The 24,890-nt window shown below is 40.7% G+C and overlaps 2 protein-coding genes across 4 annotated transcripts; one reads left to right on the top strand and one right to left on the bottom strand.

The window, feature by feature from the left end:
* The first annotated feature begins 1,283 nt into the window (after positions 1 to 1,283).
* Positions 1,284 to 7,967, top strand: cmc1 (C-x(9)-C motif containing 1). The gene is made up of 4 exons (XM_017409827.3): positions 1,284 to 1,411; positions 1,782 to 1,874; positions 6,780 to 6,870; positions 7,033 to 7,967. Exons 1-4 carry the CDS (start codon positions 1,393 to 1,395, stop codon positions 7,151 to 7,153), a joined length of 324 nt encoding a protein of 107 aa, XP_017265316.1. The 5' UTR covers positions 1,284 to 1,392; the 3' UTR covers positions 7,154 to 7,967.
* Positions 7,968 to 8,525: 558 nt separating this feature from the next.
* azi2 (5-azacytidine induced 2) lies at positions 8,526 to 22,411 on the bottom strand. Of its 3 annotated transcripts, none has more exons than XM_017410027.3 (8): positions 22,378 to 22,411; positions 19,520 to 19,771; positions 19,192 to 19,308; positions 18,738 to 18,843; positions 17,387 to 17,520; positions 17,010 to 17,074; positions 13,598 to 13,722; positions 8,526 to 11,913 (listed from the first exon to the last, which is right to left on the bottom strand). In XM_017410027.3, the coding sequence occupies exons 2-8, from the start codon at positions 19,736 to 19,738 to the stop codon at positions 11,480 to 11,482; spliced, it is 1,200 nt and encodes a 399-aa protein (XP_017265516.1). In that variant the 5' UTR covers positions 19,739 to 19,771; positions 22,378 to 22,411; the 3' UTR covers positions 8,526 to 11,479. The 3 variants fall into 3 exon arrangements, with proteins under 3 accessions (XP_017265516.1, XP_017265515.1, XP_017265517.1); XM_017410026.3 differs by lacking the exon at positions 22,378 to 22,411 and adding an exon at positions 21,659 to 21,822; XM_017410028.3 differs by lacking the exon at positions 22,378 to 22,411 and adding an exon at positions 21,659 to 21,821 and having other exon boundaries at positions 18,744 to 18,843.
* Between the last annotated feature and the right edge of the window lie 2,479 nt (positions 22,412 to 24,890).

Raw genomic sequence — 24,890 nt, 5'->3', positions numbered from 1 at the left:
CAGTTGAGGTGGTTCAGGCATCTGATTAGGATGCCTCCTGGAGGCCTCATTTTTTGAGTTTTTCTGGCATATCCCACAGAAAGAGACCTCGGGGAAGACCCAGAGCTCACTAGAGCAGGGGTAGGCAACCCTGGTCCTTGAGAGCCACTATCATGCATGTGTTACTTCTTTCCCTGCTCCAACACACATGATTCAGTGGTTAAGGACCAGGGTTGCCTACCCCTGCATTAGAGGGATTATGTATCCTCTCTGGCCTGGAAATGCCTTGGGATAACCCACGAGGAGCTGGTAAATGTCGCTGTTGGTAAAAACAAAAAAAAGGATAAGTTAAATGTAGTCTGGCTGCTTCAGGTAAAAACAAACAAACAAACAAAACACCCACAGCCAAAAACACAGTTAAACTTTGGCTTAAACTAAAATGTATTTATTAAAAATAAATTATTTGTGCTCAAAAAAGTCAATGCTGATTTTTACTTATTAAAAAACAAAAACAAACATGTTTTGTGTTTTCTTTGTGTTTTATATTCGAGGTCTGGGTTGGTTGGATGGACGGATGGATGGATGGATGGACGGATGGATGAATGGATGGATGGACTGAGTTATAGCCATTTTGTGTAGAGTATTATTGATTAGCTGTAGCTGGCATCTTGAATTAGATTAACTCCAAATTATAATTGGTTGTAAAGATACAGCCAATGATTATTTTATGAAAGTTTCATAAAATCCATTTAGTGGTACATTAGATATTTTGCTAACACACATACACTGTTGACATAAAAATATCTTGCGCAATCTGTTAGTACTCTTAGTTGAATAACTGTAAAACTGACTAAGTTTTAGCACTTTTTGTGTTTTTTAAAATCATCTCGAATTGGGTTGACTCCAGAAGTTAATCCTATAGGCTAGAAAAGGTTTAATTAAAGATAGTAAAAGAGAGACCCACTATCAGGAGCTCCCCATGAATAACAACTTCATAATGTGATTTAACAAGTTGATTCCACACTTAGTTAGTCTTAACAATAGTTAAAGTTGTGTATAAACATATTATTTATTTGCCGCAAATATGACATCTTGTGTTGTGCTGCATTGAGGGGTTTATCTAAATACACAATATATAGTAAACAAATAAAAGTTATTAAATTAAATTTAAGAATCGCATTTTTCACATTTAAATACGTTTGTAAATATCTGTTTTTGCCTAGTTATTTATTTATTTAATTACTAGTAACGTAAGCGACGTGACACACGGTGACGGTTGGGTCCTCGTGTGTGCCTCTGGGATTTGTAGTCTTTTCAGGCCCCTCCCCCTCTACGTCAGCGGAAGTCTTTTGAACGTTAGCGAGCTAGGTCACATTGGCTCTGTTTTGTAATGTTTTGAGAAGCTCCACGATAATGGAGGCAACAAAGACAGGTATTAAACATTAAATATCTCCAAAGTGTTTCGCGGTGTCTTTATAAGCATATCTTCATGTTAGCGAGGTCGCTAGCCAATAAATAAGTAAACAGCTCGTGGCTACACTAACGTTATCTGGATGATAATACCTGTTAGAAGTTAGGTGTAGCAACGTAATGCACACATATATAGATTAAAAATGCCTCTGTCGACCTGAAAAGGTTACATTTAGTTACCCTATTTAATTTTGCTCAGACTGGTCGGGCATCGCACCTGCATGGATACATTAACAACACAGCGGAGCCCAAGTTTGTCTCTTATTGAACAGTTAACAGCGGTGTTTATTGATGTGTGGGTTAATGTTTCCCTTTCCCCCCCTCCTCTTTAGAGGAAGTCCACCTGAGGCATGTGGAGACGGATGTACTCATCCCCAAGATCATGAGGGAGAAAGCCAAGGAGCGCTGTGCAGACAGAGTTGAAGGTGTGTGTGAGGCCCAGGATTCTCACCTTTCCACTCTAAAGTCTCTTCAACATAATTTATTTACGTAAACATTTTTACTTGAAAGATTAGGAACATATTTGGCACCAAAATATATTGGAGCCGAACTATAAATTTCTTGTTGCTTTAGAGAAAGTCGAGGACTGCACGGCAGAAACTAAAGATGAACATAGTTTTGTTTTTACCTCAAAGTAGGTGCTGTTGCGAGATGAGGGAAGTCTTTAACTGTGTCTGTGTTTGGACTATTTTGGAAAAAGAACAAACAAACATTAAATTAAAGCCCTAGCATTCCTAGAAGGAATGTTTATCACCCACTGTCTTTCACGCCCGAGTTTTAAACTGAGATCATCTTTTTGAGCAAATCAACGTTTTGGTCAAACCTTAAAAATAACATGCAGTATTGTGAGATGTCACGTTCGGAGCATGTGTTGTCAATGACTCTCAGCAACTAGCGTGCCAAATTTTAACCCGATATCTGTCAAATGACCTGAGTTACAGCCATTTTAACGTTGCTAAGGTTGATTGTGGCGGCCTTCTTGAATTGGACCGGCTTCAGGAGGTAAACAGTAAACAGTTGTAGAGGGAACTTTCAAGAAAATAATTATTTCTTGAAAAGTTAATTAAAATATGTCCAGTAGCTCATGAAAAACTTTGGTACCAGATAGGCAGCGTTAGCTCCAAATATTTAATGGCACAATTTTAAACAACGGTCCTGTGCAGTCTGTTAGAGCTCAGACTATATCTAGGTGTATCCATGGGAGCCATCTTGAATTGGGTTGATCAGTTATAGACGTACGTCCAATAATTACTTAATGCACATTTTATTAAAGTTTGTATAGTGGTTCATTAAGTATTGTGTTAGCACCTTTGATGATGGCTTAATTGCACTAAGGATCTTCATATACGCAAATATAGAAACACTACCTACTGCCTTTATCTGTGGAGTCGATGTGAATCTACAGTTGGCATCGATGGTCCCCATCGTGTGTGTAGTGTTGACATTTGCCTCACTCTGATATCTAACTATGAACAGGCCTTCATAGGACTCTGACTCGGTGTGAGGAAACATGGTTTATTGCAGATCTTTTTAGGCTAACAAAGAATTCTGTTCTTCCTCGCTACAGGCGACGTTTGCTAACGAGTTTGTGAAGTCTAAACAAAACCGACCAGTTTGTTACCTTCCACACAGCCAAGCAACGTCGCATGGCTTTTCATCTGGTTGATGCTACCGAAGTTGCACGTTCTTGTGAACATGCAGGACAGCAGATTCGGGTTTTACTCGCTGCTGTTTAGGTTGAGACAGAAAACTCCTAAACTTTTTACCCTGCACTGGAGAAGTTTTAATTAACTCTGACATTGTCCTTTAATGTGCAGATCAGTTCACTGAACAAATGAAACTCATGTTTCCTTTTGGCTTGTCAACATTACCTGATATCCAGACTAGTGTAGATGAATGAATTCAATCTAATGTTAGCAGTTAAGGTTGAAATTCATACGCTAAGAATCATCTGTTTAGTTTAAAGAGTCTACAGAGATGTCACTGAGTCGACCTTGTTTTGTGGTTGTATTTGTAGCTAACATTGAGCTAAATGTGCGACGCTGACAGTGAAGTTTTGGATGTTGCTGAATTCTTTTTAACATCATCCAACAGCTTTTACGTTGGTTACAGTTTCTGACATCGCCGTTCGGTTCTTCTGCCTGTTGAGATGTAATGTTTCTCTATAAAGTCAAACATGTTTTTTTTAAAGAAAACACACACACACACACATAAAAAGACAAAGACGCATACTGTCCGTGAACATGCAGGCTGAGGTGATGGGACAGATAGTGGCTGAGTGCGTAGTGGAAACCCCCATCATATTACAACCTTTTCATCCCACTCATTTTCACACCTTCATCCTCCGCCTTCTCGTGCTGTGTGTGTGTGTCTGTGTTAGAGTTTTACAAAGGGGGGGGAGAAAAAAAAGTGAAAAACTTAAGTCTATAAGTATGTTTTCCTGTGTTAGGTGTCTCTGCATATGTGCCCCTGTGGAGGTCACAGTTCTGTGCTGTAAGCTGTAGAGTTCAAACGGCTTCCACCGACTCGCAGATATCCTCCTTCTAGCTCTGCTTGACATGGTTCACGCCGTGCTAACGATTCATTTCAGTTCGTTCTCGTGTCTTTCAGAATCCATTTGAGCAACCTGCATGCTAAATAATCGTCTTCCATACATTACAGCTGTTCTGCTTTTGGTTCTGAACTGAATCTACTGGGTCTGCTTCTGATCAGAATCAAGGAAAAGATGAGGGAAAGAGTTTAAATTCAATGTTTTTTTAAAAAAACTACTTAAATCCTTCTTTAAGTCCTGAATTTTGTGTTTGGATCATTATCACCTGTCAGTGAAGATGAAGCGATTATGTTTCTGCCTGTGTGCGTGTCTGTGTTTGTTTGTCCTTGCCCTTAACAAATTTTAATGAAACAGATGTTCAACTGGTTAACTTTTAGAGTCAACCATATTTAAGATGGCTGCCACAAATAGTTGTCATTAGCTAACACAAAAATGGCTTTAGGTCAGTACATTTTACAGATATTCAGCTAAAGTTTGCTGTGGTAGTAGCTGACAGTTTTCACTAAAATAACTATAACTGCACCACTTCTCCACACAGATGATCTCAGTCTGAAACGCATTAAAGGCGGCGGGTGATATGCATTTCTTTTAAGGAAGGCTAGGCCTTTTGTTTATATTTAAGTTGCTCACACAGTCTGTTTTTGTTTTTTAAAACTCTAAATATCTCTAAATGTTGAGACCTCTTGTTTCTGCTTTCCTCTAACTGCCACACTTCACTTCTTTAAATCTTAAAATGGCAAACCCACCAGTCTGAAGTGAAGGTGCCATCACACTTTTCTTTCCAGCCACATCCGCTGGCCTCGTAGGTTCGTCTTAGTGCGGTCACAGAGACAACCCTCTGGGCTTAAGACGGGGATGAAGCGTCGCTTGATTAGATTAGTCGCACTCTTCTGCTTCTCTAAATTGGTTTTGCAGTTTTTCTTCCTCTCTTTACATGTGAATCCTGATGAAAGGGTCTGTGTGATAACCATACTGATGCCACTGATAAGACGGAAGGGCAGAGCTTTTAATTAAAGCCCTGAGAAAGAGCTTGCTAACAAGGTGAAGACTCTGTCTTCCACACCTTCCATTGAGGATCCTGCATGTGTAACGAGGTGTGTGGCTCTGACGCATTTTTCCAAGTTGTCCTTCTGTTATTAGAAATAAAGTGACTTAATAAAGTCACTTTTGTTCACGTGTTAACAAAAGGCCTGCACAGTTCAACCTTTTATTTTTTTTTATCAATACAGGATATAAACTATTAGATATGTTTTTTTTCTCCTTCTTTACATGATTATGGTCTTTTGTTGTAAATTGTAAAACTACCAAAAAGCAGAGGATGTGGAAATCAAGCTTTTAAAGCTGACATGTTCTGTAAACTAGATTCAAATGCAGATGAGTCTGGCCCACAAATGGAGAAAATCCAGGCAAACACCTGGAGACCCTAACGAGCCTCTATTGTGAGGAGAGTGAGGGTAATCTGCATGTGAATCGAGTTTACAGAACATCTCAAGTTTAAAAGCTTGATTTCCACAATCTCTGCTTTTTGAATAGTTAAAGATGAGAAGTGAAACTTTTGACCTTTTTATTTCGGATTCATCGTGTCCTGGATGACTGAGAATCTGCATCAGTGTAAAAATACCAATAAATGCTACAATTCATGATATATATTTAGTTTTAGAAAGTCACCCCCACTGGCCACAGGTGATAATCACAGTTGTAGCATATTTTGCGGTTCTGGACACATTTTATTTAGTGAGCGAAGGTCTTTGGATTGTAGAGGCTTCAGAGCCCTGGATCAGATTTGTCCCAGCCGTATGGATCCTGGCCACTGCCAGCTGTAGAGCCTAACCTGTGCTGTAGGTGTTGAGCCGAGCTTTGTTTTTGTTGTGGAGCTGCAGAATCAAAGAGGGAAAAACAAATTCAGCACAACACTGGGTGCGTAATGAGGGTTTAGGGACCGTTTGCAAATCGCGACATCTGGCTGTATTATCTAAAGACAAAGTAGAGGTGATTGTGCCTTTTGTTGTTATTTTGAGAAATAATTTAAATAATAATGGCCTCCTTCACACTGGATGATGACCCTACTATGATGTAAACAACATAAACAGCCAGAACAGGGATGACGGTCGTTGCAGGGTCTTGGCGAGGTCTTCGGCTGCACATCGGGGTCCTGGGTGGAGCTTGGAGGAGCGAGGTGGCAGCGTATCCAGGATGGGGGCTCTGTGCACACCAGTGCGGTTCGGTCATTGAGAATTAGAAGCAGGACTGACCACACTGGCCTCATTCCTAGGCTACAACCGCGATCATGGAAGCAAGCCAGTGCAGATATGACGCCTGTAGCTGCACCCTCGACCTAGTCCGAGAGAGTTGTGGCAGGGTGGGTGTATAGAGCGTCGCGAGGGCGTAGAAAATAGCAGGGGATAACCTTCGGCAAGTGCTTGAAGTGTAGTAGCATCATGACTGTCTGAAGCCAGGTTCTGAGTTGCAAAAAAGCGTGGTGGTCATCCAGTGTGAAGGGGGCCTGTCTAAGACCTGCTCAGAGCTTTGAAAGTTTTGAGGTGCCATAAAAGACTCACATCTAGTCCTTGGCGTTGGACTGATTTTATTCATAGTGTTTTATGGGAAGTTTTTGCCACTTTGTTTAGTTTGTTCTATTCTGTATTATCTGTGTCACAGTTTGTGCTTTGAGATCTGCTTTTATTGCTCTTTGTTTAGAGAAATCTTTTACTGTACAGTACTTTTGTTGTTTCTGAAGTGCTATATAAATAATCTTGACTGTTTCCTTTCCTTCATCCAGCCTTCAACCAGTGCTGTAAAGACTCTGGTTTCCTCATGGCATTTAAGTGTCGAGAGGAGAACTTGGCGCTGAAGGAATGTCTGACACAACAGTGAGTATTCTACACTTCTTTCTGCAAAACGCAGCCCTTGCAGTCTAACGTGGGATTTCCCTGCATTCTGCCCCATGAGTAACTTTTACTGGAAGTCCGTCTCGGGAAAAATCACACGACTGTTATCAGAATAACGATGTCGCACCTTCTGTCCTCCACCAGCTACCAGGATCCAGCATTTTTCGAAGAGTGCAAGCAGCTTTACATTCAGGAGAAACTGGAGTTTGAGAGGACAGGGATCCCGGCCAAGAACAGGAAACAGAGACTTCCAACCAGCATGTAATAATCAACGTGTGTTTAAGATGTCCTCCTGCAGACTCAAACTTACTGAGGAGAAACTGGGGAGAAGTACGACAAAGTTTGTTTCGCTTAAAAATGACAAAATCTGTGGAATGACCAACATTTCTTTTGTGCACATGAGTGGCTACTAATTAAAACTTTTGATGCATTAAAATTATTTTCACCTCACTTTAATAAAAAGGCAGTTAGGCTATAGCAAGAATACAGCTGTCCAGTCTTTCCTTCTGAAGACTCCAGCACTTTGGATTTCATGGGGCACAGGTTCAACACGAGGGACAACCTGATCATTAAAGCACGAGTGGTCATGAAGAGTCTGCTCTGAGGCTTCAGCAGGATGGATACATTACTTTAATTTAAATAAATAAAGTCCAGCTGGCTATCAGATGGTCTATTTTAAGCGACGTTCAGGTGAAGGGCTGAGGCCTCTGTTTTTCCTTTTTCTGCCACGGTGATGTTTAAACTGAAATAAAATTAAAACTGTGTAATTTAAAGTGAACCTGTTCAACAGAATTGTCCTTTAACAGCTGCTTTAAGATGTCAGGTCTTTATTAACTGGGTGTTCTCGACACCTTATAACCACAACAGGAAACATTTAGCTGTGCAAACATTTAGGTGTTTATTACCCGCAGTGATATCATCACTTGCCCGTATCCTCCCTTCTGGTTATTTATTTTCCACCACGTTGCAAATCATTGAGCAGTAGTTTGACCACATCACGTGTAACAGGCCCAAAAAACGGACCGAATGTTCAACACAGAATTGCTTGCCGCATCAAAATAAACAAATAAACAAAAAAATTAAGGCGTTTATAGTTTGGTGTGACTGTTCTCAGTGTGTTTTAGTGAGTAATGGAAATGTCTGAATGAATTTTTGCAATATGCCTGTTTATGCAAAGTCAGCATTCAGACTTTTCCTGTCTTTTATTTATTTATTTGTTTTTGCAATCTACATCTGCATACTTTGTTCCTTTTTTAGCTTAATGTGCAGCTCCTTCAGGAGATAGCTGCTGTGACTTTGTTTTCTTGTAAATTATAAACTTTTAAAAATATTTACCATTATTTAGAAATATTTTCACTATAGAAATATACTGAGATCTCTTCAATTCCTTCAAACACACAAAAAAAATCTGTTTCAGCATTGCTCTATTTTTGTCTTCTTCTGCTACTTTTAGCTTTCAGTTAGACTTTTGCAATCAGCCAGCCTGTTAGGTTTAACAGTGAAGTTTTAGCTTCTTCAACACATCTTGGCATTTAGTGAGCGCTGAATGATTCTGCTATTTCTCCAGTTTTGTTTTTTTTCCTCGTTGTAACTGTATGCTAATGATTGCAGCTGATACCAGAGAAACAAACAGTTGCTACCTTTCATTCATTTATTTATTGAATCATATTTACAAACAGTCTGAAGTGCAGTAGGTCTAAAATATAATCCGTATCTACTGTACATTGCATTTTGGTTTGCAAATCCTTTACAGAAGTATGAAAGTACTGCTGTAAAATAACGTTTCTTTAAAACTAAGAACAAAAAGACCGAAGCTATGGAACAGATTGAAGAAAATGCAAATGAAAGCGATCGTTTCAACAAACCCTAAGCCTTTGTGCACGTATTTGTGAAGTCACAGCTCACGTTTCTTCGTTTTGCCACCACTGCAGACAGCTCTTGCTCTCATATCAAAGGTTTTGGTATCAGGGGAGAAAAAAAAAAAGAAACCATGGAGTGCAAAAATCACATTTGGCAAAGTACTGAAACCCACCATTTACATTTATACAGATATGCACATTCTCTTTATCTCGTTTGCGTCTGTACATCAGTTTAGACTCATCATCCGACTTAAATATTGAAGCAGTTCCTCCTTTTTCGGTTACCGGAAAATCAACATTGGCACATAGCGGGGATTACATACACCTGCCTAAATATTCACAAATCTTGTCTTAGCTGTCATTGAGTTTTACAAACACACGGGAGTGTATAGGTGCCATTTTTGGGAGCCTTTAATTTATATTATGACCAAGTAAAATACCTAACCATGCACAGCTGTACGTTTACAGTACGGCTGGATAAAGAAAAGCCCGTAATCGATGCTATTTGACAACAGGTGTGTGAAAACAGACAAGGCAGATTTAAGGAGGCAAGGTGTTTTCAGAGCAACACAGATCTTCCTCACAGTCTCTAATTCACACACACACACACACACACAAAAAAATCCAAACACCTAAATCTCCAAAGTGACGTGTTCAGCGTGGGTAAGGCCTTCAACAAAAAAGGGGCTTGGGGAGAAAAATAAAAAATAAAAGTTAATTTTGGTTGCTGTTAAGATCTTGAACAAAAACCCGAGATTAGCCTAAAGCTCCTTTTCTGACCACCTCCATCACAGCACAAGCACAAACACATCAAATCGTCATACGAACACATCTCCTGCACATGATCATGAGACAAACATGGGGCTACATACCTTATACACTTTACACTGATTCCAATGTAAAAAAGAATGGCATCAAGGAGGTACAGTTATACAAAAATCTACTACAACCCCAATTCTGAAAAAGTTGGGACGTTGTGCAAAACTTAAACGCAAAGACTCCCAAATCTCATAAACCAATGTTTTACTCACAATGGAACATATTAATATACACAATTTTAGAGCGGTCGAAGGTCTCAGAAGTAAAGATGGGCAGAGGTTCACCCAGCTGCAAATAACTGCGTCTAAAAATATAACAATTTCAAAATAATGTTCCTCTACAGAAAATAGAGCAGACTTTGAATATCTGTTATCTACAGTTCGCAATATCATCGAAGATTTCAAGAAGCTGGAGAAACCTCTGAGCTCAAGGGACAAGACTGAAAGTCAATCTTGGATGCTGTGATCTCCGGGCCCTCGGGGGCCACTGCAGTAAAAACGGATCTGATTCTGTTCTGAGCCTCACTGCATGGACTCGGGAACACTTGAACAAATCGCTGTTTGTAAACCCATTTTTCTATCATGCAAAGAAGAAGCCATATATGAGCACCATCCAGAAGTGCTGCCATCTTCTCCAGACAAGGCCAAGCGGAAAACTGTTCTGGGGTCACACAGATGTAAACTTGAAACCGTTTTTTAAAAACAATGGACGTCATATCCTCCGCACTGAAGAGGAGAGGGACCATTCAGCATGTTATCAGCTCTCAGTTTAAAAATCGGCCTCTCTGATGGTATGGGGGTGCATTGGTACTTAGAGCGTGAGCAGCTACAACATTTGAAAAGAAACCATTAATGCAGAAAAGTATATACAGGTGTCTGAACAACATATGGTCCCAACCAAGTAATGTCTTTTTCAGGGAAAGCCTTACATGTTTCAGCAAGACGATCCTAAACCAAGTACTGCATGCTGAACTGGTCTGCCTGCGATCCAGACCTACTGCCAGCTGAAAAGGTTCTGCACATCATGAAACAGGAAATCCAACAAAAGGAAATCCAGGACTGTTGAACAGCTAGAATCCTACATGAGATAAGAATGAGACAACACCCCCCTCTTTAGACTCCAGCAGCTGCTCTCCTCGGTTTACAGACGTTTACAGACTGATGTTAAAAAAAGAGAGAAGATGCTTCACAGAGGGAAATATGGACCTGTTCCAAGTTTTTTGAGAGGTGTTGCTGCCATAGATATTTCTCTCTTTTTTTTCCCTAAGACTGGTACAGTTCCTTAGTTTCAGCATTTGACATGTTTACTATGTTCCATTGTGATAAAAACGAGTTTGTAACATTTGCAAATCCTTGCATTCAGTCTTTGCTCACCCGTTACACAGCATCCCACCTTCTTTGGAATTGTTGTACTATGTTGCGGCTCTACTGATGTGTGGCCATGATATACGGAGAAGAGGCCCTTTGAGCCCTATTAGGTTTAATATGGTGACGTAGAGATACAGGTAGGCTGATCTGCAAACGCAGACACGCTGTTCACTGTGCATACATTTGCACAAACACACACATAATTTAAACTGTTAACTCGCATGCTTGCACACACTGACGCGTGTGCATGCAAGGACACACATGTATTCTTTTACGGGTCTCTCATCGGCCTTTTTTCTCTGCAGAGTCAGACATGTTCACTGATGTGGCGTGCAGAGACAGCAGATAAATGAGTCCTTTACCTCAAAAAGGCCTCTCCTGGCCTCGATTAGTTCCAGTTCAGTCTAGTAAACCACTAATGAGCGGTTTAATCAACTTAAGGCAGGTTAGGTGGTAAATATGTGGCAGAGTCAGAGACTTTATCCATTCCTTCATTCGCTTCTTTAAAATCCACCAAATTATTTCTCGTCACATTTCTCACAGACTTTAATAGGGCTTGGTCCACTCTGTGTTGGGAGGGCTCATGGGAGTGAAGTTTCCCATGGAGGTGGAGGAGTTGGACGCACCGGAGTGTCCCTCCCAGAACATGGCGTCGCTGGGCTTGGGCGGGCTGGGGAAGGAGCGCGAGCTGTCGTCCAGCGAAGCCTGGTTCAGGGGGGGCGGGGGCAGCACGACGGAGCAGGCGTCGCTGCCCACCAGGGCCTCCATCAGGCAGCTCTGAGAGGGCCAGGGCCCGTTGTACCAGCAGTCCTCCCTCAGGCTGTCTGGCAGAGGAGGGCCCGAGAGGCTGCCGACGACGGGGGGGCCAGGACGGCCCGAGCACGAGGGGACCGGGGGGGCGCTGGGGGGGCGAGCGACTGGGAGGTGGTTGTTGGTTTTTTCTACGTCATCCAAACACTGGATCGGGACAGTTGAAGACGCTAGAGAGAGAAAATGTGGAGACGATCAAGAGGCAGGAGGACAAAGGGACGAGAGACGAGTGGAAGCAAAGCAAGAGATGATTCTGGTTTCTGCAAAACATATGGATAGAAAAACAAACAAACAAAAAAAAAAACAGCACAACAAAACATGACAGGTGTGGCATACTTCTAATTTAATTTTCTAGAAATGTGATGAAACATGTTCATGAAAACATTTTTTAATTTTTTACTGCCATTACCCAAATCTTTTAGCAAGGATAAATAATTTGATAACTGAAAGAAACTAGTGTTTATCTGAGACTATGATGGCAGATCTGTTCCTATTGCAGATTTAGGCCCTTTGTGTAAAACCTTGTGATGAGAGGAAAAAAACCATAGCTCTGAGGTAAAAATAACACACAGACTAAAACCTTATGATCTAAAAATCTATATTTCCTACAAAGCGTCATCATACTAACCTCTTTGCATAAGCAAAGCTACTCTTTTTATTTCCATACACAAATCAGATGTCATTGCTTTGCTATCAAATTGCCACCACGGGTGAGAAGATTGAAGTTTAAATGAGTCTCTGTTCTTGAAAGATTCACCATACCTCTCTCCATCCACACATCATCTATCCATCCATCCCTCCCCGCTATGCCTCCATGAGAAGGTCTCCTGAGTCTAGGATTTGAATAAAAGTGATTCCAAAGGAGGAGCATTAGAAGAATACAGATGCACAGAAAAGAGTGAATAAATAAATAGCACACTCCCCACTCCTCTCTAGCCCTCTCCTCTTCCCACTGCTTTCCCTCCGTTTCACTCCGTCTGCCTCATCCGAGCCACAGGATTACTCTCCTATTCAGCAGAATAAACAGGCGGAGGTTTATTTTCTTGCTGTGCGTCGTTTTAATTTTCACCTCGAGGTCTCCTCTCCTGACACTCCACGGCAGAGGTAATCACAACTAACCACGGAAGGAGGGATAAATTGTTTTTATAATGTCGTTTAATAAAGTGTTTGATGGTTATAATCCAAACGGCAACAAAAAGCTGCCATCTTTATACCGAGAATGATGTTTTTTTTCCTAAACAGAAACCGTAGTAACCTTTTTTTTTAAAAGTCTGATCACTTAATTTTCTGTCAGTTTAAAAACACTTCAATAGAAATAACTTCATATAACTGTACAACATCTTTCACTTACTTTTTGATTATTTACTGTCGCTCTTGCCACGATATGGAGGTTTTTACACAGATGTGGAGGTGTTTAAGTGTTTGTAAGTCTCTTTAAACAGGGCTGAAGTTGTTGACATTTACGAGTATTTTTGGGAGCAAACCGAGCTCGATTTGTTTTAATGTTTCAGCAGGTCAGAAAACCTTATAGTATAAATGTGGCACTAACCTGAAAATGAAATTTAAATGTGTTAATGTTTTGTGGTTAGATATACAGGAGATCTGATTAAATTAGTAACTGTAAATTACTTTTAGGAGCCTTTTTAAAATTATTTTTATTCTCTGAGGTGCCCTGCATGAACATGTGCCTATAAATCTATGGGAACACGGAAACCTGCAAAGACATCACATGACTGAACTGAACTAAAACAGAAAAATAAGCACGGGATGGTTTTACATGAAACAAGTAAAACAGATGGACAATCCTGAGCTCACCCACTGTTCTCTGTGTGTGTGTGTGCTTTGGTCCCTCACCTTGTCTTGTCTCACTGAATAATGGTCTGAGTTTCCTAATCAGGCCCGTCTGGTGCTTCAGCTCCGACTGAAGACGAGTGGCCTCGCAGCACAAAGCCTTGTACGTCTGCTGGATGTTCTTCTCCCTAAAGACGAACAGGACATTCAGTTTACAGCGTATGCTTCTGAAACAGCCACATGACCAACAGGGTCTCGTTTACCTAGTGCTATTAAAAAAAAAGGACATTTTCAAAAGTAATGTCCTGTTTTTAAATTCAGAAAATTTGATTTCATGCTGATGATACTATATAAACTGTCAGAATCCGAACAATAAAAAAATATAACCGAATAAGCCTCATACTCACTCATCCTTAGACAGAGCTACTGCTGGAGTGCGCTCTCTGTGTTAACTGTATTTTCTTTTGCTAAATCACTTGCTTCTCTTTGCTGACACATTTAGCACCAACGTCGACTGAGCAGCTGTGGAGCTTAATCGCTTCACAGCACAAGCTGCTGACAACCGAGCCAGTAATATTGCACGTATCACAAAATAATAAAAATAAAATAAAATAAAAAAACATGGTTAGAAACAATCACTAACATTAAGGTGCTACCTTAACAAACAACAAACATGTGCAAACTGTCCAATCAACACCTCAGGTAAAGAGTCTTATCAACACTTTTGTTTATCACCTGATGAAAAAGAACAAACTTAAAAAGAAAACCTGCAAGGAAGAAAAATGTGCCTTTTTCTGCCGTTTAGCACTCACACATCAAATTTTGGAGACCAAGCAGGTAAAAGGAAGTCCATAAGGCAAAGACGTGGACATTAATATATATATATATATATATATATATATATATATATATTTTAGCTCTTCCCTCCCCTGATCTTACACAACTGAGTTGCCTTTGAGGTTCTGTGCGTCTCTTGGCTGTTCTGCAAAATGTGATGAGCTGCACCCCCATCTAGTGGCCAAAACAGAGAAGTACACTCCTCTGTAAAACACAATAGGAGGAAGCCTGTGTGTATCCACCTCCTGTTTGGTGACTGATGGGAAAAACCTCCAGGCCCCTCTGGAGACCCAAACAGGTTGAAGCGAAACAACAACAACAAAAAAAACGACTTAAAGGCCTAGCATTCCTTGAAGGGATGCATATCACCCGCTGCCCTTAATGACAGAGTTTCGAATAAAAATCAAGAGTTATAGCCATTTTGGTCAAACTTTGAAAACAACATTTTGCGCAATCTCATGCGATGAACTGTTAGAGCTTGGAATATGGGTTGTCAACCACTGTCAGCTACTACCACACCAGATTTTAGCTCAATAAAGGTAAAAGTCACCTACATATTACCATTTCTGTGGAGGTCGATTAGGTGCAGTCACCATCTGAGAACAGGTCGACTCTAAAAGTTAATCGGTTGTACATGTAAAGCCAATAACTACTCTGAGTGTTTCATTGAAATTAAACTTTTGCTACTAAAAGCAGGTTGACTCCAACAATGAAAGGTGCACTCACCGTATCTGTTGGGGGCAATACTCCGCTTATACCACACCCAATTTGACCTTTTTTTTTTAAAGCTAATTATAGCGTTAACTTATAACTGTTTCTGTGCTAAAATCACTTTGCTGTGGTGGCCATTTTGAATCGGGCTTACTCCAAACATTATTTAGTTGTAAATATCAACCCGATAATTACTTTCATAAAATTCATTCAGTGATTCATGAGATGTTTTACTACCACCACAAACACACGAACACAGACCCGGGCAAAAACATGATCGCTCTTTCGCCTTCAGTGGTGAGTGATAAGGAACAACTGAGAAAGCCCACTGATAGTGACATCACTCAGAAACAAAACCAACCTGAAGCCTCTCCTATGTTCTGTTGTTTCTTGTACTTTTTTAATTACAGTACATGTGTTTTAAGGACAATTCTGCTTTTTACCAAGAACGGAAAGATGAACACGTTTTACTTATCTGAATCAGAAATTAAATTAGGACAATCCTAAACTTTACACTGAGACCTGTTCTACCTCTGAAGAGCGTAATTGTACAAACTCTGCATGCTCAATAAAATGGAGATGAAATCCCATCAAATGTGATCCTGGTGGATTCGATCTGAAGCAGACGGCTTTAAGTACGAAGCGTTTGCACCTGACCCTAAAACCAATCCTGCGTTCAGATCTCAGTTACCTGCTCTACACGCAAATCAACACGCAGCCACGTGACCCAGTCAGCTGGGCGGCGAGCAGAACATCAGTGGTTCTGCTGATGTTCCTGTGACATCACGAAGGAAGTGCAGTCACCTGAACAATGGCGTTATTTTGACACGAGCACAGTTCAGATACATCTAAGTCACGCCTCTGTGGAGTTATTCACACAACTCTTGACAAGCTTAATTATGTAACCTAACAGGTGCAATAGGGGAAAAGTGAAGAAGCATAAACCAATTTGTGACTTGAGAGAGCTCTGTGTCAGCACAAAGACACTGAAGATTGGAACTTAATAAACTCAGCAGTGCAGGAAAACGTCTGACGGTGACCCGGCAGCTGGCAGCGTTGGGTAAACAGCTGAATATGAAACATAACAGCGTTCAGGTTCCTGTTGTGTGATTAACAGAACAGGAGCAATTTATAATCTGGTGAATCTGAAAAAAAAAAAAAACATCACTAAATGGGCAAAATCACCCATACAGCATCCTGTTAATCCACTTACTAATATAATGCAAGAAATATATCAATCGGTTCATTAAAACTTTTAGCTGGATAATTCAGCTGATTGTGTGGACTCACATCAGGTCAGGATGGTTTTTAGGATGGATGGGTTTGTTCTCAGACTACTGGGTGAATGCAGACAAAACCCAAGTGTCCCGGACCACTGCTGAAGGCAGTCTGAGCCGCCCAAGTGTGATCAGATCCCCCAGGACACATGTTTCCTGACTCACGTGACCATGAGAGCACTGCCTTTCGAAGGTTTCGAATCAGGCTGAAATCTGAACATTAAACCGACATTTGGAATCTTGCCATTTCCCGCATGTGTATTTTTGAAGCGTCCTGCTAAAAATATCAACAGCTGTTGTTCACGGCGGGACCGATGCACCTTCGCTGCAACCCCCGCCGTCCTGTTCGTAGGGGTCTGTGGGCAGAATTTACAGATGGGAGCCGACGAGGGTCTGATCCAGCAGCAGCACGGCAGAATGCACAGCTACGACCAGTCAGCTAATTTGGCCCAATACTTGAAAGCACACACCGATTCAATGCCACATCGCCTCGGCTCAGTCAGAATGAACAAACAAAGGGGGACAGCAGTAGAAAGAAGGCGAACCCTGACACTTTCCATCCATACTTTAGCTATAAATGATTTGTAATGATGTAAAAACAATGTTTAGACCAGCAGTAATTCTTCATTGATATTCAAAAAGCACTGTACCTCGAACTAATCTTTGCATCACACGTCTGGTCCAAGTTTGGTCCGTTGAGGCCGTGGGATTCCTCCTGAAACAGAGGTCAGATACACAGAATAAAGACTGCACGTGCTTTCTGTATTTGGTTGTAACTCCAGGTTGGTATGGCACGACTTAACATGGCTTCTTCAAATCAAATCTGAGCCTAGGTTGTTTCTTTCTTCCTTTCAACGGTTAGCTTTTAAATTCTGTCCCCTCTGCCTTTGTCATCCACGCCCACTCCCTCTCTGCTCCTCTTCCTCTTTATTTGCTTTACAGCCCTCCTGCTTTAGCTGCGCTCGTTCTGTTTAGTGACTCATCTTCTTCTTGTTGTTTCCCCTCTCCATCGCCCCGCCTCACTCACTTTGCTGGTCTCCAGCAGTCGATCGTTCTCCAGCGTCACCCTCTCGATCTCCTCCTGCAGCTTGAGGATCTGGAGCTCCGTGTCGGCCCTCTCCACCTGCCAGGAGTCCAGAGGGTTGTTCAGGCTCTTCATGACTAGGAGTACAAACAAACAAAGGGCAGATCAACATAAAACCTCATTTTTTTTAATAAAATATTTTTTAATAGTCTTTAATTTGAAAAACGTTTCATACATGTATTACAAATGTATTGTTTTAGATGTTGATAAGTTTCAGATCAAATCCTGAGATAACTTCCACTGATGCATGATTTCCTATAATTCTTTAAACCCTCTAATAAAAGCTTTTGAAGGTGTTCTGCAGAGCTGTTATCAGTATTCAGTATCTTACCTGCAGCAGAAATCACTCAGAGTGTCATCAGTTTGGAATATCAGGCAGAAGTTCCCTCACTGTTTCACATGAACCCTTTTTTTTAATAATCATTTACACCGCTGTCATGTGTGCATCAGATAATTATTTACACTAAAGATCGAGTCAACCGTGGTCTGTTGCTGTTAACGATCCATGTGAAACATGAGATTGTTTACGTAAGCGTAACTAGGCGAGAAACTGAAACTGTCCGATGGAAAGTAAGGAAAATGTATTTTGTTTTATTTATTTTGCAACAGGTTGCAATAAACACGTTTTGTTTCGCAACAAGCATTTCACACGGATCATGACTGTTAACGGACTGCAAACTGCCTCCCTCTTCAGTGTAAATAGTCACAGTCTTTCACGTGAAGAATTATTAAATGCAAGATTGACGACGATGTACAGACTCAGAAAACAGCCTTCGCATGAGCTGCCATGACATTTCTGAGACCGAGTCATTTTAAGAAGACAGCAGTCAGCATCTGGCCTCGCTGTGATTCTCTGTTAGCTCATCTCCGCTGAGAAAACTGCTTTCAGCAACTTCTACTGCAGGCTAGATATTGATTACTGATAACAACTCTGCAAAACCTCCCTTAAAAGAAATCTGAATTATTTTTTTAACATTAGGAACAGTGTGTCCAGTCTAGCACCTAATCTGGTTCTGTTGGCGTCGTCGTACTGTGACTTTTGACATGAACAGCACCGATTTGCCTAAAAGGGTGAGCGTAGTTCAAACATCTATCATGTTACCTCATGGAAGATGACGGTTTCTTTTGCTGTGCTTACAAACATGTCTATACGTCTTTTCTAAAAGTGACCAAAGGTGTATAGTATGTGATCACATGTGATTTGTCGTTGCATAAAACATTTTGCAGTGGTAATGTAGCATTTGAACTGTCCTCAGCTGTTACACGGACTCGAAGTCAGACCTGTGTGCTCTACCTGTACCTTGGGAGGTCTCCAGCTCTGTCCTCAGCTGAAGCAGCTCCAACTCTTTGGCTTGGAGCTGCTCCGTCAGCCACCTCTCGCTCTCACTCTTCTCTTTTTTCTGACAAAAAACAAAAAACAAAATGGAGAAGAAGACGGAAGAAAAGTCAACATCCATACCAATGCACTAAACCAACTCTGTCTAACGCGGGGGTGTCAAACTTCGTTCCTCGGGGGCCGCTCTCCTGCATGTTTTAGACATGTTCTTGCCTTAAAACACCTGGTTTAAATGAATGACTTGTTGCTATGCTCCTGGACAACTTGATGATTTGGTGAGGAGGTAATTAAACCATTTGAATCAGGTGTGTTGGAGCAGAAAACCCCCCAAACCTCCTGGACAGCGGCCCTCGAGGCCTGGAGTTTAACACCCGTGGTCTAACGTTAGGTTTGTGACGAGATAAAAAAGCACCAGTTTATTCAGCTCCATCTGCAGGTCCTCCTTCTCTATATAGATTCCCCGGTAAGCACTGAAGGCCTTGTTTACATAATGGGGACCCTCCGATGGAGGAGCCTCCGGCCTGAAAAGCTGCAGAGGAACAAAAAAAAAAAAAAGTGTGAAAAAGATTATTGTAAGTTCATTGGAATGCAGTTAGTATAAAGGTTACTTTCATCTCACTACTTTAAAGCTGCAGTGGATAAAAACTGAGAACACACTGATAAATTATAGACATATAGCTCCAACTTTTAGCATTTTCCTCCCTGTCTACAGTTCGTGCCGTTTACATTGACTCGCCTACCTTGTCCTCCAGCTGCTTCACCCTTTTCCTCAGCAAAGTGTTTTCTCGCTCCGTGTCTCGTAGCCTCTTCTTGATGTCCTCGTAGGCTGTGACCAAGGCAAAGTGGGAGGCAACAGACTCGTCCCCGGCACACACCGACACGGGGCTCTCACCGGCGGCTGTGTAGGCCGTCTCGTGTTTGAGGATGCAGATGTCATCGTCCACTGCCAGGGGTTCCATGTCTGCGCAGGCCTAATCTGCAGCCGAGAAGACCTGAGGATTACATTAAGATGTTCAGTTTATTTATTTATTTTTTAACGGCGAAGAGTCTTTTTATCGCCCGCTGTTCATAACAGGCAATAGTGTTTTTGTCCGTGGCGCTTGCAAAATGTCTCGTAAAACCAGAGGACAGATTTTGACGAGACTTTCAGAAAGTTGCAGCCTTAGCCAAACACAAAAATAGCCACGACTCAGCCACTTGTACAAATACTGAGCTAAAAACCGACGTGTTCCTAGCCGAGAGTCAACCCCAACCCATACTCTTCGAGCTAAATGATCACATGAGATCTGTTTCTAAAACTTTGCTCTTAACTATTTTAGTCAACTGTGTCTGTTAGCAAAATATCTATTGAACCACTGAATGGACTAATGAAACTTTCAGAAAGTAATAATTGGATATAGATCTACAACCCAATAACCTTTGGCGTCAACCCAATTTAGAATGGTCAACACAGAAATATTAAACTCAAATTTGGTTTAGTAGTAGCCGAGCATCATCTCTGACACATAATCAGAGTGCTACACATTGATCAACGTCTTTGCTTAAACGTTTAGCATTACGTATTGGCGTCAACCCTGTTTGTCTATTAGCAAAATATCTCATGAACCACTGAACAGATTATAACGACGCTCTCAGAAAGTAGTCACTGTACAAACTCAAGATGGCCTCCACAACCAGCTCACCTTAGCAGACACTAAAAATGGCTGTAACTCCCTCGACTTTACAGATCTCACATGCTAAGTGCTAACAAATCACTTGAGCTCACGTATATTGTTATTTTCAAGGGTTGAATAAAACTGCTGCACCTCTGTCATTTCTAAAAATAAAGCTTCTTTTAAAAGTCATGCTGAGGGTGACATGCTTTCCTTCCAGGAATGCTGTGTCTTTATTTATGTCTGCAAATGGTATCACATTAATTAGTTTTATGGCACAGTAAATACCAATTCCTAACAACATGAAGTCAAATCATTTCCTCTAAGACTATGGGGTCTGTGGCTGCTGTCTTGCACTCATAAACATCAGGAAAAATACATTCACGCTTGTTTTGAAACAAACTTTGGCTTTTTACAGGTAGAGGTTAAAGAGGATTGTTTCATAAGGACCTCAGTGTGGCTTGTTGCTTTGGGGAAATGAGCAAGAAGGGACATAAACAGTCCAAACCAGACATTTCACTCAGAGCAAACCCCCACACCCTTTTAGACTTCAGCCGTGATGTCAGCGTGCAGTGATGCAGCAAACACAAAAGGGGGCAAATTGCCTAAAGTAAAAATAAAAAAACAAAAAAAGGCTAAGACATTTGAGGAACTGGGAATGGACGGGTTGTCAGAACAGCGTCGAAGAAACGCGCCGAGCAAAACATAAGCCGTAGAGCAGCTCACCTTGGAGTGAATAAATAAATAAATCGAAAGCGACCCCAAACAACTCCTGAAACCGAAAGTTAACGCGACTAAAACACGAGAAGTGAGGCGTCATTTTGTCAGACTTCCTTTAATGGAGCCGACAACTCGGTGCTCTAGACAAAAGAAAAAAAAAAACAAACGAACTTTCACTCGGCAAAGACAGAAAGAAACAGCAGCTCGAACCGAGATGTAAACAGTCTATGAGTGTCGTTTATGTACGATGCTAACGTTATAATGTTAGCTTTGGTAAACACTGACTACCAACTAAAAACATTATAGACAGTTTCGAAATAGGGTCCGGAACAAATAACGCAATAAATAATACAATCACAATATAATGACATGTACGGACAAATAATATGCATCGCTAGCAAACGTGATAAAAAAGATCGATCTGTTATGGTGATAACAGCTAGCTAAGCTTGGCTAGTAGGTGAATGAAAAAATGAGTCAGTTGTTTCACTTTCGTCTCCCACCAACCGTGTTGGGTGCCGTCCTCAATTAGATATCAACTGCTCACGTAGGATTACCACTCATGCTCGAAAAAAAAAAAAAAAAGAAACCCTGCTTCCTTGAGAAAGACAGAGACAGAGAAGGCTGGACACTCGCACAGTGCCTGCTGCTCCAAACTGACAGGTGAGAAAACAAAAACTTCCGGGAGTCACTTGACTGAAGTCCTTTCAAAGTAAAAGCGCAAAGTCGGGGCGCTTGTCCTGGAGGCCGTGTGGTAAGGCGAAGGACTAAAATTACACTTTAAATTTCGTGGAAATAGTCGAATAAAAATGTTACGAGTATTCTCAGTTTCATAGAATAAATTTATACAAGTCATTAGGGAGAGAGGGAAAGAAAGGAAAGAAAACTACATTTTTGATAACTCATGGCTACCTAATGGTTAAATCTCAGTCAAAGCTAGGGAGTTTATCGTAGTCATTGTTCAATTTGAATTATAATCGGGTTTTATTTAATTTCTAACCAAAAAGTAATTGTAAATATATTTAATAACAAACACTTTATATTTAGAAGAGTTGTGAAATATACATTAGCTAGCTAGCTGTTAGCATTATCGCATTAGCATGAACCAAAACAATATTATAATAGTTCCTGACATGAAATTTAAATGTTAAAAAAAATGTATGGGTTTAAAATATTAAATTAAAAAACTCATAAAACGTGAGAACTTATATCAGTGGTCTCCAAACCTGGTCCTCGAGTGCCACCATCCTGGATGTTTTACTTGTTTCTCTGCTCCAACACACCTGATTTGAATCAATGGGTGATTAACGGGCTTCTGCAGAACATGAAGAGGTCATTTAACCACTGAATCAGGTGTGTTGGAGCAGGGAAACAAGGAAAACATGCAGGATGGTGGCACTCGAGGACCAGGATTGGAGACCACTGTTACAGCTAATGATTTAAAATTTAACTAACCTATTTTAGTTTCTTGTTTTGTATATATTTCCTGACCAACTTGTAATGCCTAAGTTTAACAAACATCATAATAATACTAACCTCAAAGTTATACATTTTCTAAATCTACAAACAAAATTTAAAAAGCAGACAGCATTGTGTGTAGAGATACAGTCCAACAGACTTTAAACAGAACGTGTAACTTGATTTTGTTACTATAATATATGTAAGTCAGTATGATTAAAAACCAAAGTGAAAAATTATTTAACTGCTGAAGAGTGTACTTCAGTGTGTGTTTTAGGATTCTGTTTTTGCTAATGCTCTAAGGGTAAGTCCTGTTAAAACAACTGATAAAATAATTGGTCATTTGAATATTTCCCCCTTAAAGAAGCTGTAAAGATGAGCGACGTGCCACGTGAAGAGGAATCTGAGATCTGGATCACAAAGACTCAAGAGGGTAAGACGTTTGCTCACTTCCCCATGAGTGAAATTCTTCGTCTTTCAGTCTGTTCTCTATAAACTTGTTTTTCTTGTACGACTGAACACCTTTCCATATATGACCTAATATGTGTGTGTGTGTGTATATCTATATATGTTTAAAAAATACCAAATGTAATGGGGGATTGTAGTGGTGGTCACTGCTATGGAGTTTCTGTGTGGTTGTTACTGCAGTGTTGTCAGAGGCCAAGTTGCTTCTGAGAGACATCGAGGAGATGCTCAGCCGGTTTTCTCCAACTCACCCCTCTGATCAGAGAGGCAGCCGAATGGTAAGCTTACCTGTGTAACCTTGCTGATCACTGTCAACTCTTTGTCCCAGTCGGATGTTTTCTGTTGGTAAGCCTTTATCACGCTCCACTCAGGGAATTTTTCTGGCCACATGGCTCAGCGGCATTTCTAACATTCTCTCGTCTCACTTTTTTTTTTTTTTTCTTTTCTTCTCCTACTGACTATGCTGGTTTCACACTGTCATTAGACAGTTTCATTCCTTCCTGTCATCACGGTGCATAATAAGCAGGTATGATTGTTGCATTTATTTTGTAGTAATGTTCAGGTTACACATTCTCTAGTCTCTGCAGTTGTTCAATTACGTTCTCAGCTTTCTCAGCATCTGTTATATGGCCGTTCATCAAGTGAACAATCAGCTTTAAACTTTAAACACTCCTGAACTGCAAAACAAATAAAAAGAACTTCTTTGTGTCAAATTATAAAACTTCTGTTTTCTGTATAGATTACTTCACCTTTAATGTGTTCTGCTCAGATATAAGGAGCTGAAAATTGAGAAGCTAGACTTACAACGTCCTTGATAAATGTTCATCGCTGCTTGATACCATTTATTATTGGATCCTGGCTGCGGCCCATGTAGATACTGATTTCATCTGCCAAGGTAACGATTGGCCCAGTTTCTTTTCCAATCAATAAAACAGGAATCCAAAGAAGGCCTTTTAATCTCACAACAAAATTTGGTTTCTGGATCTGCAGCCTGGCTAGCAAACACCAATGGAAACACCTTTTTTTTTTTTTCTCTCACTGGAAGTATTAAATCACACACACACACCCACACACAAACAAATACACACATACAAGCTCACAGACTCCAGCAGACCCATGCGTGACTAAGTCTTTATTGAGCACACTGTACAAGTCAGAATAATACTGGGCCTACGAAAACTATTCACCCCCTTGGGTGTTTTATTCTTTTAATGCTGCCATGAATCAGTCATTTCAAACAGGTGTTCTTGCAATCTTTGAGACGTGTCCACTGACTGTGGAGACTGTGAGACTACCAGCATCTCTACTGAATGAGGATAGTCACTTTAAATGGGGGTTAATATTTGTACAGTCAACATATTTTATTTAATTGGCATTAATTTGCAGTAGTTTGATTTCAATTTGACATTGAGTTTTTTTTTATTGAAAAAAAACCCCCTCTTTGTCAAAAAGGCCAGTTTTTATTGACCATGGCTGACTTGAAATAAAGTAAAACATCCAAGGGGGTGAATAGTTTTTATAGACACTGTAAGAAGTAGGAACATGATGTGGTCTTGTGTGCATGTTGCTGTTTTTTTTTTTTTTTTTTTTTGTAACGCGTTCTACAGGCCGACACAGAGAAAGAAGCCGTGGTCATAGGAGGCTTCATCTTTGAGAGCGCAGCAGCCATGGAGGACCAGAGGAGGCCGAGCTCACAGTCCAGAGAAGGACGATGATGGGACAACGTCCAACAAATGGTTCAATTCTTCACCCAGCATCAGGTGGATCAGAGAGGAAACATTTAAACACACAAGTGGCATGATGCTAGCAGTAATGT

Source organism: Kryptolebias marmoratus, linkage group LG16, assembly GCF_001649575.2.
Source record: "Kryptolebias marmoratus isolate JLee-2015 linkage group LG16, ASM164957v2, whole genome shotgun sequence".
Lineage (NCBI taxonomy): Eukaryota > Metazoa > Chordata > Actinopteri > Cyprinodontiformes > Rivulidae > Kryptolebias > Kryptolebias marmoratus.
This window is presented reverse-complemented; position numbering and strand designations above follow the sequence as displayed.

What these genes read in the sequence shown, in the direction of transcription:
- azi2 (XM_017410027.3), bottom strand. Translation starts at nt 19,738, where the DNA reads ATGGAACCCCTGGCAGTGGACGATGACATCTGCATCCTCAAACACGAG. An exon ending in TGAAGCAGCTGGAGGACAAG is followed by an intron (nt 19,309 to 19,519) that starts GTAGGCGAGTCA and finishes GTTCCTCTGCAG; the next exon opens with CTTTTCAGGCCGGAGGCTCC. An exon ending in GGAGACCTCCCAAGGTACAG is followed by an intron (nt 17,521 to 18,737) that starts GTAGAGCACACA and finishes TTGTACTCCTAG; the next exon opens with TCATGAAGAGCCTGAACAAC.
- cmc1 (XM_017409827.3), top strand. An exon ending in CTGTGCAGACAGAGTTGAAG is followed by an intron (nt 1,875 to 6,779) that starts GTGTGTGTGAGG and finishes TCCTTCATCCAG; the next exon opens with CCTTCAACCAGTGCTGTAAA. An exon ending in AAGGAATGTCTGACACAACA is followed by an intron (nt 6,871 to 7,032) that starts GTGAGTATTCTA and finishes GTCCTCCACCAG; the next exon opens with CTACCAGGATCCAGCATTTT.